At 37.3% G+C, this 15,179-nt stretch overlaps 1 protein-coding gene across 2 annotated transcripts in view; it reads right to left on the bottom strand.

The window, feature by feature from the left end:
- Window positions 1-9,200, bottom strand: part of ldb2a (LIM domain binding 2a) — a 92,470-nt gene extending 83,270 nt beyond the window's left edge. For both annotated transcript variants that reach the window (XM_053324073.1, XM_053324074.1), the window contains exon 1: window positions 8,959-9,200. In XM_053324073.1, coding sequence (XP_053180048.1) covers window positions 8,959-9,090 — 132 coding nt within the window. In that variant the 5' untranslated portion in view covers window positions 9,091-9,200. The remainder of the gene's footprint in view (window positions 1-8,958) is intronic.
- Window positions 9,201-15,179: the final 5,979 nt, after the last annotated feature.

Below are 15,179 nucleotides of genomic sequence, written 5' to 3'. Positions count from 1 at the left end.
GTCATCTATCATTCACAACTTTTAAATGACAGATGAAACTTGTGTGTTTTTGACTTGTATGGTTTAATTTAATATGTATTGGGTTTTTTTTTTTTTGGGGGGGGGGGGGGGGGGGAGACAGGGGGGTTTCAAATGTTTCATTTCATATTTATTGCTTGTTTTATTGAGTCTGTTTTCAGGTGCATCACTTAAAGTAAGCCTTTTATTTATTAATGGTTCAATTGCACAAAATACATAGTGTCTTGGCAGACTCTGGGGCAACACTAATGTCCTCAGAGTACGTGTTTGTTTCTGTGTTAGTGTTCATGTTGTACATCTTTCAAATGTTGTCTGCTGTGACCTGAATGACTTGTTACTCTTGTTACTACTGTGTTTCACCTGTGAGAATGAAATACTGTAATGTATACATCTGGATATTTGTCACTGTTTTTGTATATGCAGATGTTACTATCAACTTGGAATAAGGTTTGATAGTGTTAAGCTGCACTGTTAACATGCACAGAATATGGAGTTTTCCCAGACAGTAAACTGAATTTCAATTAAGATTTTGTCCTTTCTGTCTCTGCTCAGCGATTTTACACTGAAGAGAAGCTTTCTAGGGAATAAAATGAAAACTACAGTAGGTAAAAACTATTCAAGTTAACAGTCATGACCACAGTTTTGAGGATGAGGTTACTTCTTTTCTTTCTTTACAAAAACTATCAGCCTGTCTGCTCATCTTTTTAGCAGTATTATTCTTTAATTTAGCGAAGGTATGTAGGCAGGGAGTTAAGCAGAAGTTAATGTGATTCAGTGCTTTCAGTGACTGGCAGCATTATGAAAATGTAAAATGTTTTTTTTTGTTTGTTTTTAATGTAAAAGCCCTGAGCAACATATTTCCACAAAAGCAGATGTATTTTCAATGTCAATAAGGCTGTGAATCATAATGACAACCTATATTAGAGACTCGGTTGATAGAGAAATCAATAATAAGGCTGGTCAGTCAATCCTGAGCCAAGTAAACACATCACATAATTAATATTATAGAGTTATTAATGACTTGTTTTCCACTGCTTTAGTTCTTTACTTTGTTGATTTAATGTAAACTGTATTTGACAGTTGATATACAATATTAAAATCTATACTGCCCGATCAATACTTTTATTTTGAAAAATCATTCACAAATCAGCTGTGAATACTTCAAGGCTTACTGAGTCTGTTTTTGAGTGCAAAAAAAACAATAAATAACACTTGCAAAATAAAACAACAAGCTGCCATTTGATGCCACCTACAATATGCTTTTTAAATAATTTATTTTCTTCAGTTTTACTTGATTGTAAACGTGATTAAAACTCAGTTGTGACACACTCTAAGCCCGTTCAGTTATACCTACAGTGGCTTGTTTTCTCTGATGGTAGATAAATCCAACAGTAATGGTTCAGATAAGGGCACTGTGATGTTCAACACCTTTCTGGTAATTACTTTCAGCCAGTTTCACAAGCGCACGCTGCAAAAAATGTCAGTGCTAACAAACATATGGGTTAAAAAAAGAAAAGCTGAAATGTTTCTCAGCTCAGTTTAAGTTTATTCAAGCACTGTACTTGAGTATAATTTTGAGGTGCTTGTGCTTTACTTTGAGTGGATCCATTTTATGCATCCTTATACTCCACTACATTTCAAATATAAATACTCTAATAAGGCCTGCAATTAACTCTTGTTTGCATTATCAATTAACGTGTCAATTATTTTCTCAATTGATCAATTAGTCACTATCAACGAATTGCCTAAATATACTATCCAACCGTATATTACACAGTTAAAATGATCTCCAACCTTACAAACCACAATATATAATAACATTAAACACTCCGTTCTGCCCAACCAATACTTAACTGTTTGATACTTAATGTATATTTTGCTGATATTACATTTGCAGTACGTCCACATCTGCTAACACAGCTGGACAGTGAAGCTTTAAAAAGGAAAAAGAAATGTAAAATATCTACATGCATACATTTATCACTCTTAACTTTGAAAAGAAGAGGAATCATATCTACAGCAACAAAATGGAAGATGTTGTACCCTCATTGTGCCATTTACAGAAAGCTCCTCAAACAGGTGCATAAAATGTAGTTGCTTTGAAATCTTTTATTACATGTGGCTTGTAAATGCTTGCTATGATTGCTTATAGAGATGAATCCATTAGTCTATTAATCGATTAGCCAATAGTGAGACAGAAAAAGAATCGGTAAAGATTGTTATCAATTAATCATTTCACTTCATTTTTCTGCTGGCTCCAGCTTCTCAGATGTGAACATTTTCTACTTTTCTTTGTTTCATATGATATTAAGTTGAATATATTTGAGTTTCTGACTGATGATTCAACAAAACAAGCTGTCTGAAGATGCCACTTTGAGCTCTGGGATGTTCTGATGAGCAATTTTCACAATTTTATAGCCCCCCAAAAAATTGACAAAAATAATAAATATAATCTTCATATTAATAAAAAATGAAAACAATCATTAGTTGCAGCTCTTATGTCTTGTGAACTAAAAAAAACTTCCCTTGAATCTCACCAAAAGAAATCTCCTGGTGTGTTCTTGGTGGCTCATCTTAATCCCTTTCTGTGAACCTTACAGCTTGGAGCCAACTTGACCTCTACATCATAAGCCTATTCATGTCAATCTGACACATAGTGCTGATGGGAACAGATCCACTTTGCCCCAGACAGGAACAAGGGATTTTGCCATAATGAACACTCCAGTTACTCCAGTTCCACAGTCGAGCCAATGAGTCAGGTCTGTGGGTCCATTTGAATAATGAGAATGAGACTAACTATGTGCAATAGACACAAGAATCAAGTGAATGTCCTGCCAATCACTGTTACTCATTGCATGTCTATCCACTGAAGAAGAGTGTGATCATTAGACCTGCTGTCAGCACCAGCGGAGAGGTTTCTGAACGCAGCCCTTTGAGTATTATTATTGCGCCTCCATTAATATGCTTTTGTTTTCCCTGTTTCACCCTCTGTGTTGTAGTTTTACTTACAGTATTATTCTGTGTCCCCGCTCTCTTCCACTGAATATTAATGTCTTCTATGCTAATGGCCTTACACCGGCTGAGGTCGACCAAGCTCCTCCTCTGAATGTTAATCCGCCGCCTCATTTGCATACGCTTAAGTGTCAAATTCCCCCACAAATCATTGCAGCTGCCTCCGTACGCCGGGGCCAGTGCCCCCCGAGCGACAGCACAGAAACAATGTGGTCACACCGTATGCATAGCATCAAATCCACATCAAAGCCTGTTTAGATTGCCAGGTCACAGCGGGTTCACATTGTGTAAAATGAAGGTAATGGGATAGCAGTCAGCCTGGTGCAGAAATACAGCCAGGCAGGTAATAAGTATGAATGGTGCAGGTAATAAGGTTGGGATAGAAACAGACCCCGAGTCATCACAGGAGCAGGACTGTTTAAGCTGCAGCACAGTCATCAGTTCAAAGGTGAGTGCTGATTCCAGACAAACACACAAGTCTCGTTGTACTGTTAGCTTTTAATGCTGCCTTATTTCCATGCATGCTTTTTGGATGCATGGCAGGTGAAAAGATTGTTACTGAGAAAGGAACAAGAGACCATCCCTCAGTGTGCTTAAGAGGGAGAGACTCATCCTAAAAATAAAACTATTTGTTTTGTTAACGTCATAATAACATGAGGTCATCTCTATAGATATTTCTATGAAGGCAGAAATCATAAGCATTATGGTGTCAGTGTCTTGAATCACATTTCTCTATTCTCACTCTAATTTCACTATAACGTTTTATAACAACAGGGGCTGAAACAATACATTAATCATTTAATCAACAGAAAATGATTCAGCAACTATTCTGATCATCAATTAAACATCTTTATGTTTGGATGTTATTGCACAAAAGATTTAGGGATGCAAACTTTATGAATCTGAGATTGAAATATTCCTAATATTTCTACTCCTATTCTATTGACCACGAATTACTCTAGAAAATAATCTATATATCAATGTTTCATGGGAATAGTTGCAGCCCAAATATCATCATCAATACATTGATCTGAGATGATTAGTTATTTAATCAATCTTTGGAAAATAATTGAGAAACAATTCAATAATAGATAAATCGATAATGTCATTTTTTAAAGCAAAAACTCCACCAATTATCTGGTTAAAGCTTCACCAATGTGAGTATTTTCTGCTTTTCACTGCTTTCTGCCATTGTAAACTGAATATCTTTGGGTTTTGGGCTGTTATTTGGACAAAATAAGACCTTTGAAGATGTCACCTTGAACTAGGAAACTGAGAGAGACACTTTTCACTATTTTCTGAGATTGGTTCGTCAATTGATAATGAAAATAATCCTTAGTTGCAGAGCTACAATATAGCAACTCTCCATCTACACCTACACATACACCCCACACCTCAAAGCATATACTCCACGTTATTCATTCTGGGGGCGGGGGAGCTGAAGGAAACAAACAGATGAGGAAAACAACATAAAACAACTGCTTGAATTTACCGAACATCCACAAAATTGACTTAACTATATATAATGGCTCAGCAGCGTCTGAGGGGGATGGGTTTTTCCTTGTAAAAGGTAATTTCTCTGACTTTAAAAATTATTTTAATAGACTATAATACTGCAGACATCATCCATTGAACGTTCCTGATTATGGAGCAACAGCGCATGTGAGATGTTTAAAGGATAAAAACAGAATAACATGTCTCAGTCTAATTCTAACACCATGTTATTTCACTCCTGAGGGATTAGCTGCGTAAAGCTTTTACTATAGATGTGACTTATACTGGCAAAGACTATAGCTTCCTCTCGGGCTAAGTAAGTCTCCTCCAAGTGTCAAGTCCTAGAGTCTTGTGCCTGCCAGTGTGAGCGGCAGTTGCACCACCAGCCAAGCAAATTCAAAAGCACACTCATGAATAAGACAAATGGAAGAATTTCTAACAGAGTAGTGACTTCAGTCGACTCCTTCAACACTTTTACAAAAGGTAGTTTCATACTGAGGCTTAGTCAGTCGCCCCCCTCCCCCCCCCCCCCCCCCGTTAAAAACTGCTCCGAATGACGAGAATGAAACCTAGTGAGTCATTTTGCTTCAATAGACTGCTAGCAAGCACAACGTTAAGTAGGCTCGGAGCTATTCTTATCTTTAACAATGGAAGTCTTTTCACCATATTTAGCATCTTTACTTGGGTGGTAATACTGACAAGACTGGTGTTTACAAGCTTGAAATCGTTTTGACCGGATAAACAAAATATTGCAACAAATTCCGTCAAATAAAGGCTTCGATGTATCTCTTAACACACAAATCTAACAGAGGCTCTTTATATCGTACATTATTTGGATGAGTTATATATACTTTCTGATTTCTACTGTATGTTTAAAGCCAATGTTTGAAAAGATGGCAATGATAAAAGTGCAGGCTCCTACTTTGGTGGGTTAGGTTTCGCTCATATTGATATGTCTAATGTCTCTAATAGAGATCCTGGGCCCATTTTCAACAGCTAAAAACCATATTGAACATAGTTTTAACAGCTTGATACCAACTTACTTTTCCTAATTTTATGAGAATTGTTTATAAACATTATTTTTAACTGGTCTTTTTTTCAATCTTGGCTTCAGAAAGTCAAATTCCAAAATAAGTCTATTTGGATTTGTGGTTTTATGACAGTTTGTTCATCTAACAGAGAGTTAACTTCTCCGAGTCTGATTGATTCCAAATATGAGTCATATCATTATGTGGGATAAAAAAGAAAACTGCACATTTCTTTGTTGGTGAATCACTTTTCAGCAAACAAAATTGTAGATTTGTTCATACATAGCTCATAAAACACATAGAACATTAAATACTTCCTCATGTAGCGTCATAACAATGCTTTATGCTCACTTCTACTGTATGTTTGGTCTTAATAAGGTCAGAAGTTGGTAGTCATTGTGCGGTCTCTTTGATCCCAAGCAATGAGAAGGTGAGCCAACATCAACAAAGCACACAAGTCAAGATTGTAATATATTTTCAAAACTGAGTTAGTCAAATTGATACCTCCATGAAACATTAGTTCACTGCCAGGAGTTTAGCCATCAAATACAAAAGGACACAGATCTGCAACAGCTGCTAGCAGCAAAACCTTGATGAAATATCCAAGAAAATGTCCAGCAGGACAATTCAGCTTTTTTTTTTCTAATGGAATCCAGATTTTATTTGGTGTTTTTTTTTTTCTTTTGTCGTTTCTTTCTCCAAGTAACATGGCAAACTTCCTGTTTTGAAACAACGCCAGCCTGACCCTGCACTGATACCGACACAGTTATAGTTTTAAATGTGTGCTGAATTTTAAAGTCATCTTTGCAGGAAAGATGGACAGAGCAGCAGCTCAGGAATAAAAGAAGCAGTACAATGGCCCTTCAGCCGCATATCATCATTAAGGAACCAGCCAGCTAACCTTGCTTTACAGGAAGTAAACAGCTTCAGTGTCTTTTTCATGAGGCATAAAGCAATGTTTTCCTCCTTGGTGTTAGTTAGAGTGCATAGACAAAGACAGTAGCTCCGTAAAGGAAGTTTTCTATTATAACCTTTTTCTTTGCTTCGGATATGTTTTCCCATGCACTAGGTTTGTGTAAATTGATGGCTACAGTGTTGTATTCATGAGCATAATTACTATATAATTTTGTTAAAAGCCTGAACTGTGCTGTATGGCACATCTGGATGCAAACAAACTGCAAAACTCGAGGCATTTATTTCCCGTTATAAGACACTACTTCTTCCTCATTATGCTCACCGTCTGCATTTTAATCAAACAATAACCACATCGCTAAAGAGAAGACATTACATACACACTGTGGACGCCAAAGAAAGAAAACAGAGAGGAGAATGAGGATGCTGTGAACGCCGACAGGAACAAAAAACTAATTATATTAATATGTTATTAGTCTGAGAAGATGAAGATTATGGTTGAAAATGATGTGTGTTTGTGTGCTCACATCATCAATGTATAGCATTGATTGCCGCTTGTCTGGCAGTACGTTAACACACAAGCATCTAATGCCATGTCTATATGTGTGTGTGTGTGCGTACATACAGTTTGTGTGCATGTGTGTGTGTGTGAGTCTGTGTGTGCGTGGTGATTGCACTTGGTGTCTGGGTATGTGTGGTACAGGAGTTGAGGTCCACTGGGGCTTGGACCACTCCGCATGAATAATGCATCAGACTGGGCCGTTGCATCTCAGCAACATTGCCTTGGTCTGCTTAAAGTTGCAAGTTCCTCGCAAGTCAGCATCTGCAAGCTGCTGCAGTAACTCAGCTGAGGTCTGACTTTAAAATAAGATTACCAGAATGACAGCAAACATTTTAACATGAATGAAATAATTGAAAAAATGGAAATCAAATTAAAGCCTCCAACATCAACTAAAAGCCACATGATTTACAATATTATACAGTTAGATCTGACATAATTAGTTGATAAATCAATATGATGATTGATAGATTAACCAGCATCTATTTTCTGAAGCAAATCCTCATTTAAGTAATTTAAATGGCTAATGTTTCTCTGAATATGTCCTTTTTTTCTAACTCTTTTGTATTAAACTGAATATATTTGGGTTTTGGACAGTTAGAAAAAGCAATACGTTTTAAGATATTTGTTGATATTTAATGGACCAAATAATTAATCAATCAATCAAGAAACAGACAGTAGATTAATTAATAATGAAAAATAATCCTTAGCTGCAGCCCTTTCATGCCATAGTTTAAAAAGTTAAGAATTAAGCTGTTTTAAGATGCATTTCGCAGCTCTCCATCCCTGTGAAGGTACCTCACGAGGAGAACTTGACACGTTGGATGAACTTTTCATGTGCAGATTTACACATTTGTGAGCAGATGCTGAAGACAGATGCTTGCTATGTATAATTTACAACGGGATCACCAAAGGTTCACTCTGAATGACACTACGACACACTCACTTAGCGCCCTACTATCAGGAAAATGACATGAAATTAATTCACTCTTACGCAATTATATGATCATCTTCATCTCCAATCAGGGTCACTTTCATTGAGAAAACTTCATCCACAGACAAAGTGATGAATCACAGGTCACACAGCCTTAACAGTTAAACCAGAAACTCTTCACTGGAGAGGGTAAACTCTCTCTACATTTTTGATGGGCTTGTGTGGTGTAGCAGCTTTTTTTTTAAACAGAGCAAACACAGCATGCAAATATGTAAAAACCAGCCATATGTAAATATATGCAAATTAATCAAATGCACGTGAAAAGGCTACTTTGCCTCAGTATCTGCAGCCTGGTTAGACTTGAATAGTCTGTCAGACTCCTTTCAGGCTTTTTTTTTTTTAATCCAGCACTTGGTTATGGTTAAACATAGATTCACTTTCTTTGTAAAAATATCAATTTCCAAAAAAACTGTAAATAATAAAATGCTAATCTTAATTATACTGTAGTTAAGAGTCTTAAAATCTTGATTAAAATATTTGTTTAAAGAGAAGTCTCCCCTCATTGTGAAACTGTATCTTAACAAGTGATGCTTACTTCAGGTGAGTCACTTTGTATCAGAGTTGGCAGTGACACTCCAAATCATGAATTTAAGTTAATTGGCCACGTGAAATCACCTCTTCCAGATATCATCTTTTATATATTTACTTCAACACCAACAATTTCAAATTCACACTGAAAAAAGGCTTCAAAGATCGAGATATTTCTTGCAAGCAAAGTCCACACACAGGCGCCTGTTTACTTTCACCTCAGGAATGTTTGGCACTTTGGCATCACATCCATATCTCCTGATTGACGGACCTTCATACCGACCCAAAGCTTCTCCTTCCAAGCCTCCACATCCCCTCCCTCTTCCCGGTACCGGACTTCCACAACCATCTACCCTCCTACCGGCACAGTGACCTAAACGGGACCGTGCTGCGGTTATCTCCGGTCGGCTCACCTCTGTGCGCGTCTGCAGCCGCTTGTTCATCTCGTAGATCCGATACTCGGGCTGGACCATGTAGGGCGAGTGTCTCCTATAGAAGGGTCCGAAAGGAGATGAGTAGAACGGGTCGTGAGTTGGGTTGGACATGGTGGCTCCTGGCGAGGCGCACGGCGCGATTTCAACATCCAGTGGGCACAGCAGCGCACATGGAAGTGCGATGCTCTCCGAAGACCCCCAGTGGGAAGCAGCCGCTGTCGAGGCTGAGCTGCACTCTGCAAGTTGGCCTGCCTAGTTCGCTGCTATAGCGTGGTGGTGGAGGAGGAGGAGGGGGAGGAGGAAGAGGGAGGGGAGGGGAGGGGAGTGGAGAGGAGAGGAGAGGAGAGGGAGGGAGGGACGGTAAGAGGAGGAGGAGGGGGGCAGAATTGAAGGGGGAGGAGGGAAGTCGTTTCCTGTTCCCTCAAGACCTACACTCAGTTTTGCACTCTTGCAAAGTTCAAGTAAGATCTGTGTGCATGAGTGTGTGTGTGTGTGTGTGTGTGTGTGTGTGTGTCAACTAAACTCGTGCTTTGTTTTGCCCTGTCCAGATGTCCACTAATTATACAGAGAGCCATTTAATTCTCATTATATTTCATATGTGAAAACACCAGAATCCATCATGTTTGAAATCAATAATTAACATCCAATTCTGAGCATTTCAGAGGGTTTAATGAAGATATGTTTCAGTGCCAAAATGTATCATATAGGCTGAGTAAAACGTTAAGAAGCATGGAAAGAATTCACACACACACCAGCTGCAATGTATGGCATGTAATGTGATATACAGCATATGGGCTCTATAGTTTTAACAATAACAACTAAACAGTTTGTGTCATATACCCACTATTTGGTATTTAAAGAAAATGTGTTGCAATGTATTAGAAACATGCATTTTCACTCTATGCTATATACGGTTAAATCCTGAAACAAAAGCAGCTTGCAGCCTAGGGTCAAATATCTTCAGTGCTTACTAGAGATATTAGGACTCTTGCAGCAGGCTGACTCCTGCATTGGACACAGTAACAGAAAGCCATCAAATCATTTATTGATATAAATAACTGTCATGTATGTTTGTGCATTTAAATCAGGAATTTTGTCTTAAAAAAGAGCTAAAATTCTGCATGTTTTCACTCTGAAATGAAAAAATGATCTGTCAATTTAATATGGTTGGATTTGCTGTTGTCATAAAAGAAAGGGGGAAAAAAAGTTCAAAATGTTTTCCACCTGAGCCACATCTAAAGTGTCAAGGTCACAGACGAGAGCACACAGATGCTCAACAACTCCGCTGATGAGGTAGCGCTCATAAACAGAGCATTTTATGTGTAACATGATTTCATAATATTGTATTGATTGTGTTGCCTCCGGTCAATGCTGCTAATGACAGAATCTTAGTACCTGGCTAGTTATGCACCAAGTGGCATAATTTATGATTAAAGGAAGGGTGTGGGGCTTCTTGCTGCTTTGTCTGCAGCAGTGACAAGTAAATCATTCTGAATCTTAACAGCCCAATCCAAGACATTACATTCTTTAGTGAATATTTTACTTATTTTGGGAGGAATGTAATGCCTTTATTGGACAGATAATAATAGAATGATGACAGGAAATGAGAGGAGAGAGAACGATGGAGAGAAACATGCAACAAAGGTGTCTGCAGTTCTTGGATGTTATCTTAAAGGGGAGATGTTATGCACTATCTATATTGCAGGTCACTGGAATATCTTTGCATGATTTACAGTTTAAAAAAAAAACAACCTTATTTCTCATTTACTGATCCATTATGCATCCCCTTAGTTCAGCCTCTGTCTGAAACAGGCTGTTGTTGCTCCTGTCTCTTTAAGACCCACTCCTGCAAAACCCACCCCAATCTGATTGGCCAGGTCTCAGAAGCTGCCCCTTGGGAGACTTTAACCAGCTCCAGAGGCAAAGCAAAAACAACACATGGAAAAACCTTAACATCAAGCTTAGCAACAAATGCTACGTAGAGGAGCTGTTCATGAGCATGCACAACAAGTCAGCACCAGCTCATCTGCAAAATAGAAAAACAAAAAAAACATTTTAAAATGAACAATGTACAACAAAGCAGGTTGAAGCCCTGGGTTTTGACTTGCAGGGAACATTTCTGCTTATCTTAGTCTCAAGTTTGGGAATATTAACCATGTTTAAGAGAGATATCAAACATCATAACAGTATATAAATACCAGAAAATCACAAGAAATTACAATGGGTCCTCTTTAAACACCTACTGGCCACCAGAGTGTCCCGGACTGTCAATGAATTTCCTGAGATCTGCAAAGTGACAGGTGACCATGAGACTTAAAGCCACAATTTGACAGATTTAAACATTTCTGACTTCAGCGCCATACAGTGGTGGCATCAAAAAAACAACAACACTTGGGCAGACAATATGGGCAGATCCAGATTAGGATTAGGACTGTTACAGGGAGGAGCAGCAGTTAAGAGGGGAGGGGGGTGGGGGCATCCAAACATGACTGCCACACAAATGAAGACTGCCACTGACCTCTCCCTTCAACATTTAGACTGCTACTTTTCTTAAATTGTACATTTACACGGCATATTTATGTCTTCATGTTTTTGTTGGCTATATTAACTCTTTCACCTTGTAAGAATCTTTTCATTTTGCAAGTTGCAAATTCTGATGGAAATGTCCCATTGTGTTTGCAATTAGTAAACTCACCAACATTAGCCTAAGGCAGATAAAGTGGGTGCAAAATATTGTGTAAGACTCACACTGTTTACAATACCACATATTGAAATATTTGTTACTATTAATTATATTAGTACGTTCACCTTTAGCAAATGCTGTCAATGGTTAAACTGGGAGGTTCTTGCTGCTGTTGTCCATTTCTGCATAGTCATCATAAGGGTCAGTGGTCTCTTCCTTGGGTGCATCTACAAATATTGACTGACATAGTGAACATTTCATTGACTATATTTTAAATGTAATTTAAATTGTGCTTTTTTCAATATAGTATAAAGTACAATTGTTTAAAAATGGCATACTATTAAAAACTGCCAACATGACATCAGTTTAATTTAGTAATTAAAAGTAGCAATTTAGTCACAACTGTACAATCCTGCAGACAAAGAAATTATATAATATGTTATAAATACGACTACATTGTAAATAATTTTCTTCACAAATGTATTTTCACCTGGAGGTCCATGTTTTGTTCAACATGTGCTGCATTTAGGCGGACGCTGACCTTCACTGTTGCTTTCATTGCTCTCAGACTGACCTGCACTGTCCTTGTTCTGAGCCTGAGGTTTCTTCTTAATGCAAAGTCTTGAATATCTCCTTTTCTCCATTTCATTTTGAGTTAAGTCACTCTTTAATCGTATTTAAATGTTTTGGGTTTTTTTTTTTATATTGCCTTTTGTTACTTTTACATTCTGTCTTGCAGCCTTTAGGTTTTATGTAAAGCACTTTGAATTGCCTCGTTGTTGAATTGTGCTATACAAATAAACCTGCCTTGCCTTGAGAACACATACAAAGCAATTATTATGATGATACTTCCCTCTATTTTTAATGTTGAATTAACGTAGAACAACACATAGGTAAGAAAAGTTGATAAGTTATAATTAGACAGCTAGCTAGATAGAGAGCTAGCTGCTACAAACTACAATAAAAATATATTGACTACTTGCTACTACTACTAGCTACTCTTCGGTTTGGTTTAAACAAAAGGACAAACTAAAGAGCCTTGATGTGTAACTAAACAATGATTGTCCACACATTCAGTTTGATGGCACTGGCTTGCTATCTAACACTAATTAAGTTAGGCCGAGCTTTCCCCAGCTAGCTAATGTTGCTAATGCATATGAACCACGGGGATAATGACATTCAGTCTAGTCTTAGCTATAAACACAACAACACAAACACAATTGCAATTAAATGCAATACAATAAGATCACTAGCACAAGTATTAGACTGTGAAAATAATTAGAAAGACTACACACCCAAAAGTTGACCCTATAAATAACATTTTAACTTTCCACACAAGCTACCCAGAACTGGTGAAGCTAACGTTAATACGGAGCATGTGTGTTTCGTACCAGAAAGTAGTTACACAAGCAACGGGTCATGCTCATTTTCACCTCATTTAAATACTTCTTCCCTATGTGTAATTTATGGCACAATTATGACTACCATACATATTTTTTTCTGAAATAAGGTCTGATCAATAAGTGACAATAAAGCTCTAATATTAACAATGTCCCCTTTACACCTTGTATGCTTTACACTGCTTCGGACTTATAATCATCAAAAAGATGATCAAGACTAATATCACACCAATAATCAAATTTAGTTAGATTAGGGTTAGGGTTAATGTTGTGATGATGGTACAGTAGTAATTTCTTGGCATATTACTAACCATCTGCTTCTACTTCAGTTAGTGACTCCCTACATTTCCCAGAATTACTTTGGATAACCCTCGGAGGAACTTGTTGTACCCACCTGCAGGTTTTTAATTGAGGTGAATTGGGGTAATTCAGTAATAATTATATTATGCATCATCAGATCTCGCGAAGTGGCCGTGACTCATTTTAATCAGATTTTCTTGTTTGTATACTTACTATTGAATGAACATGAATGAATTTAGAAGTCATGTATAAACCTGTGGCCAGAAAATATTTCTGAATACAATTGTGTGCTTAGCATGTTAGATTCCTATAATTCACATCATAACTAGTTTGCATAATAAAACACATGGATTTGCAACATATCATTGGTAATGACACTATGCAAACAGCAAAGCACAGACTGCTCCTAATTTATTTCAACAATTTTACACTATGCTCCATGCAACACATGTCAATAACATCATTTACTGTGACAGTATGTGTTACTAACATGTTGAATTTACAAACCAGACACACCAACATGCATTGAAAATCTTTTTTTGGCACACCGATTAAGATTTCCTACATGTACTCCTCCGTGACAGATTAGGCCTGGGCTGCAAAGTAGCCACAAGAATCTAAAAATAAACAGACACTCAGACCAGCCGTAACGTTGCAACTGAATCTCACATTAACTGCCCGCACTGGGAATTAATGAACAGCATTTATGAAGTCTGACTTTTAATCCAAAATGGCTGAATGGGGAGAGGCAGTCTGAATCGAGTGAGATAAAAGTTGTAATCCAAATGCCTCAGGCATCCGGTCGGGTAATTAAAAAAAAAAAAAAAAAAGTTTGAAAAATCTATTAATAAACCTTTAATTAAAAACTACATTTTTAATATCTCAAGACCTTTTCAATTGACATTTCTAACAGGATTTGGTTGCTCGCCTAAAGCGCTTACCACTCGAGTGTGGCTGCAATACAGTACATTGAAGTGAACAGCTCATTTAACAGATTTCAATATGAACTTGGATGTATTATACATGTGATCGTAAACAGGACCTACATGTTGAGGTGGTGCTACCCACTGATTTGTGTGATGTACAACATAGTATCTCTTTATGAACACAGCCTGACCAAACAGACAGGAACATTTTCTTTTCAGCCCACATTGGTTTTTCTCACAGATGTTTAACGTAGACTAAAAATAATACGTTTCACCGGGAAGATGTTAGGTTATTAAGTTATTGTCTATAGCAACAACAGTGTAATATGAAATTCAGACCCACTTATCACTTAACATGCTCAGTAATGGACACATTTGATAATAGTCTATATTTCTGTCAAAGCCTGATATTCATCTGTGCTACAAACCTTTACTATTGTCCCAAAACTATTAAAAACAGCTCAGTGAGCCTCACTGTTGCACTGGGTGACATGTTCCTCAATTACCATGAACACACACACTGTACAGTAGCTTATTTTGAGTCAGTACCAAGTACAGTACATCGCCCTGCTGCCATGGTGCTGGTGATTAATCTAAAAAAGAAAGCAGTCCCCAAAAATGTACTCCTATTTGAGTAATGTCTACTTGAAACTTGAAGAGTGCTTAGCTTTTTTAGCTTTTTTTTTTTTTTGTTTAAAGAAATGCAACAATATATTTGTCACATGAATGGGTTTGGGGCTCAGAGCTATAGAGACCTGGTAGGGGAGTCAGAAAGTACACTTTTTCATGAAACATGACATAAAACATAGTGAAAATATTTAATGACAATGAGTAAAATATAGAATAATGTCAGTTCTATTATTTAAATACTTATTAATAATGAATAATGGT

This window comes from Scomber japonicus, chromosome 8 (assembly GCF_027409825.1).
Source record: "Scomber japonicus isolate fScoJap1 chromosome 8, fScoJap1.pri, whole genome shotgun sequence".
In the NCBI taxonomy this organism is placed as follows: domain Eukaryota; kingdom Metazoa; phylum Chordata; class Actinopteri; order Scombriformes; family Scombridae; genus Scomber; species Scomber japonicus.
The sequence above is the reverse complement of the archived record's forward strand: the minus strand, read 5'-3'. Positions and strand labels throughout refer to the sequence as shown.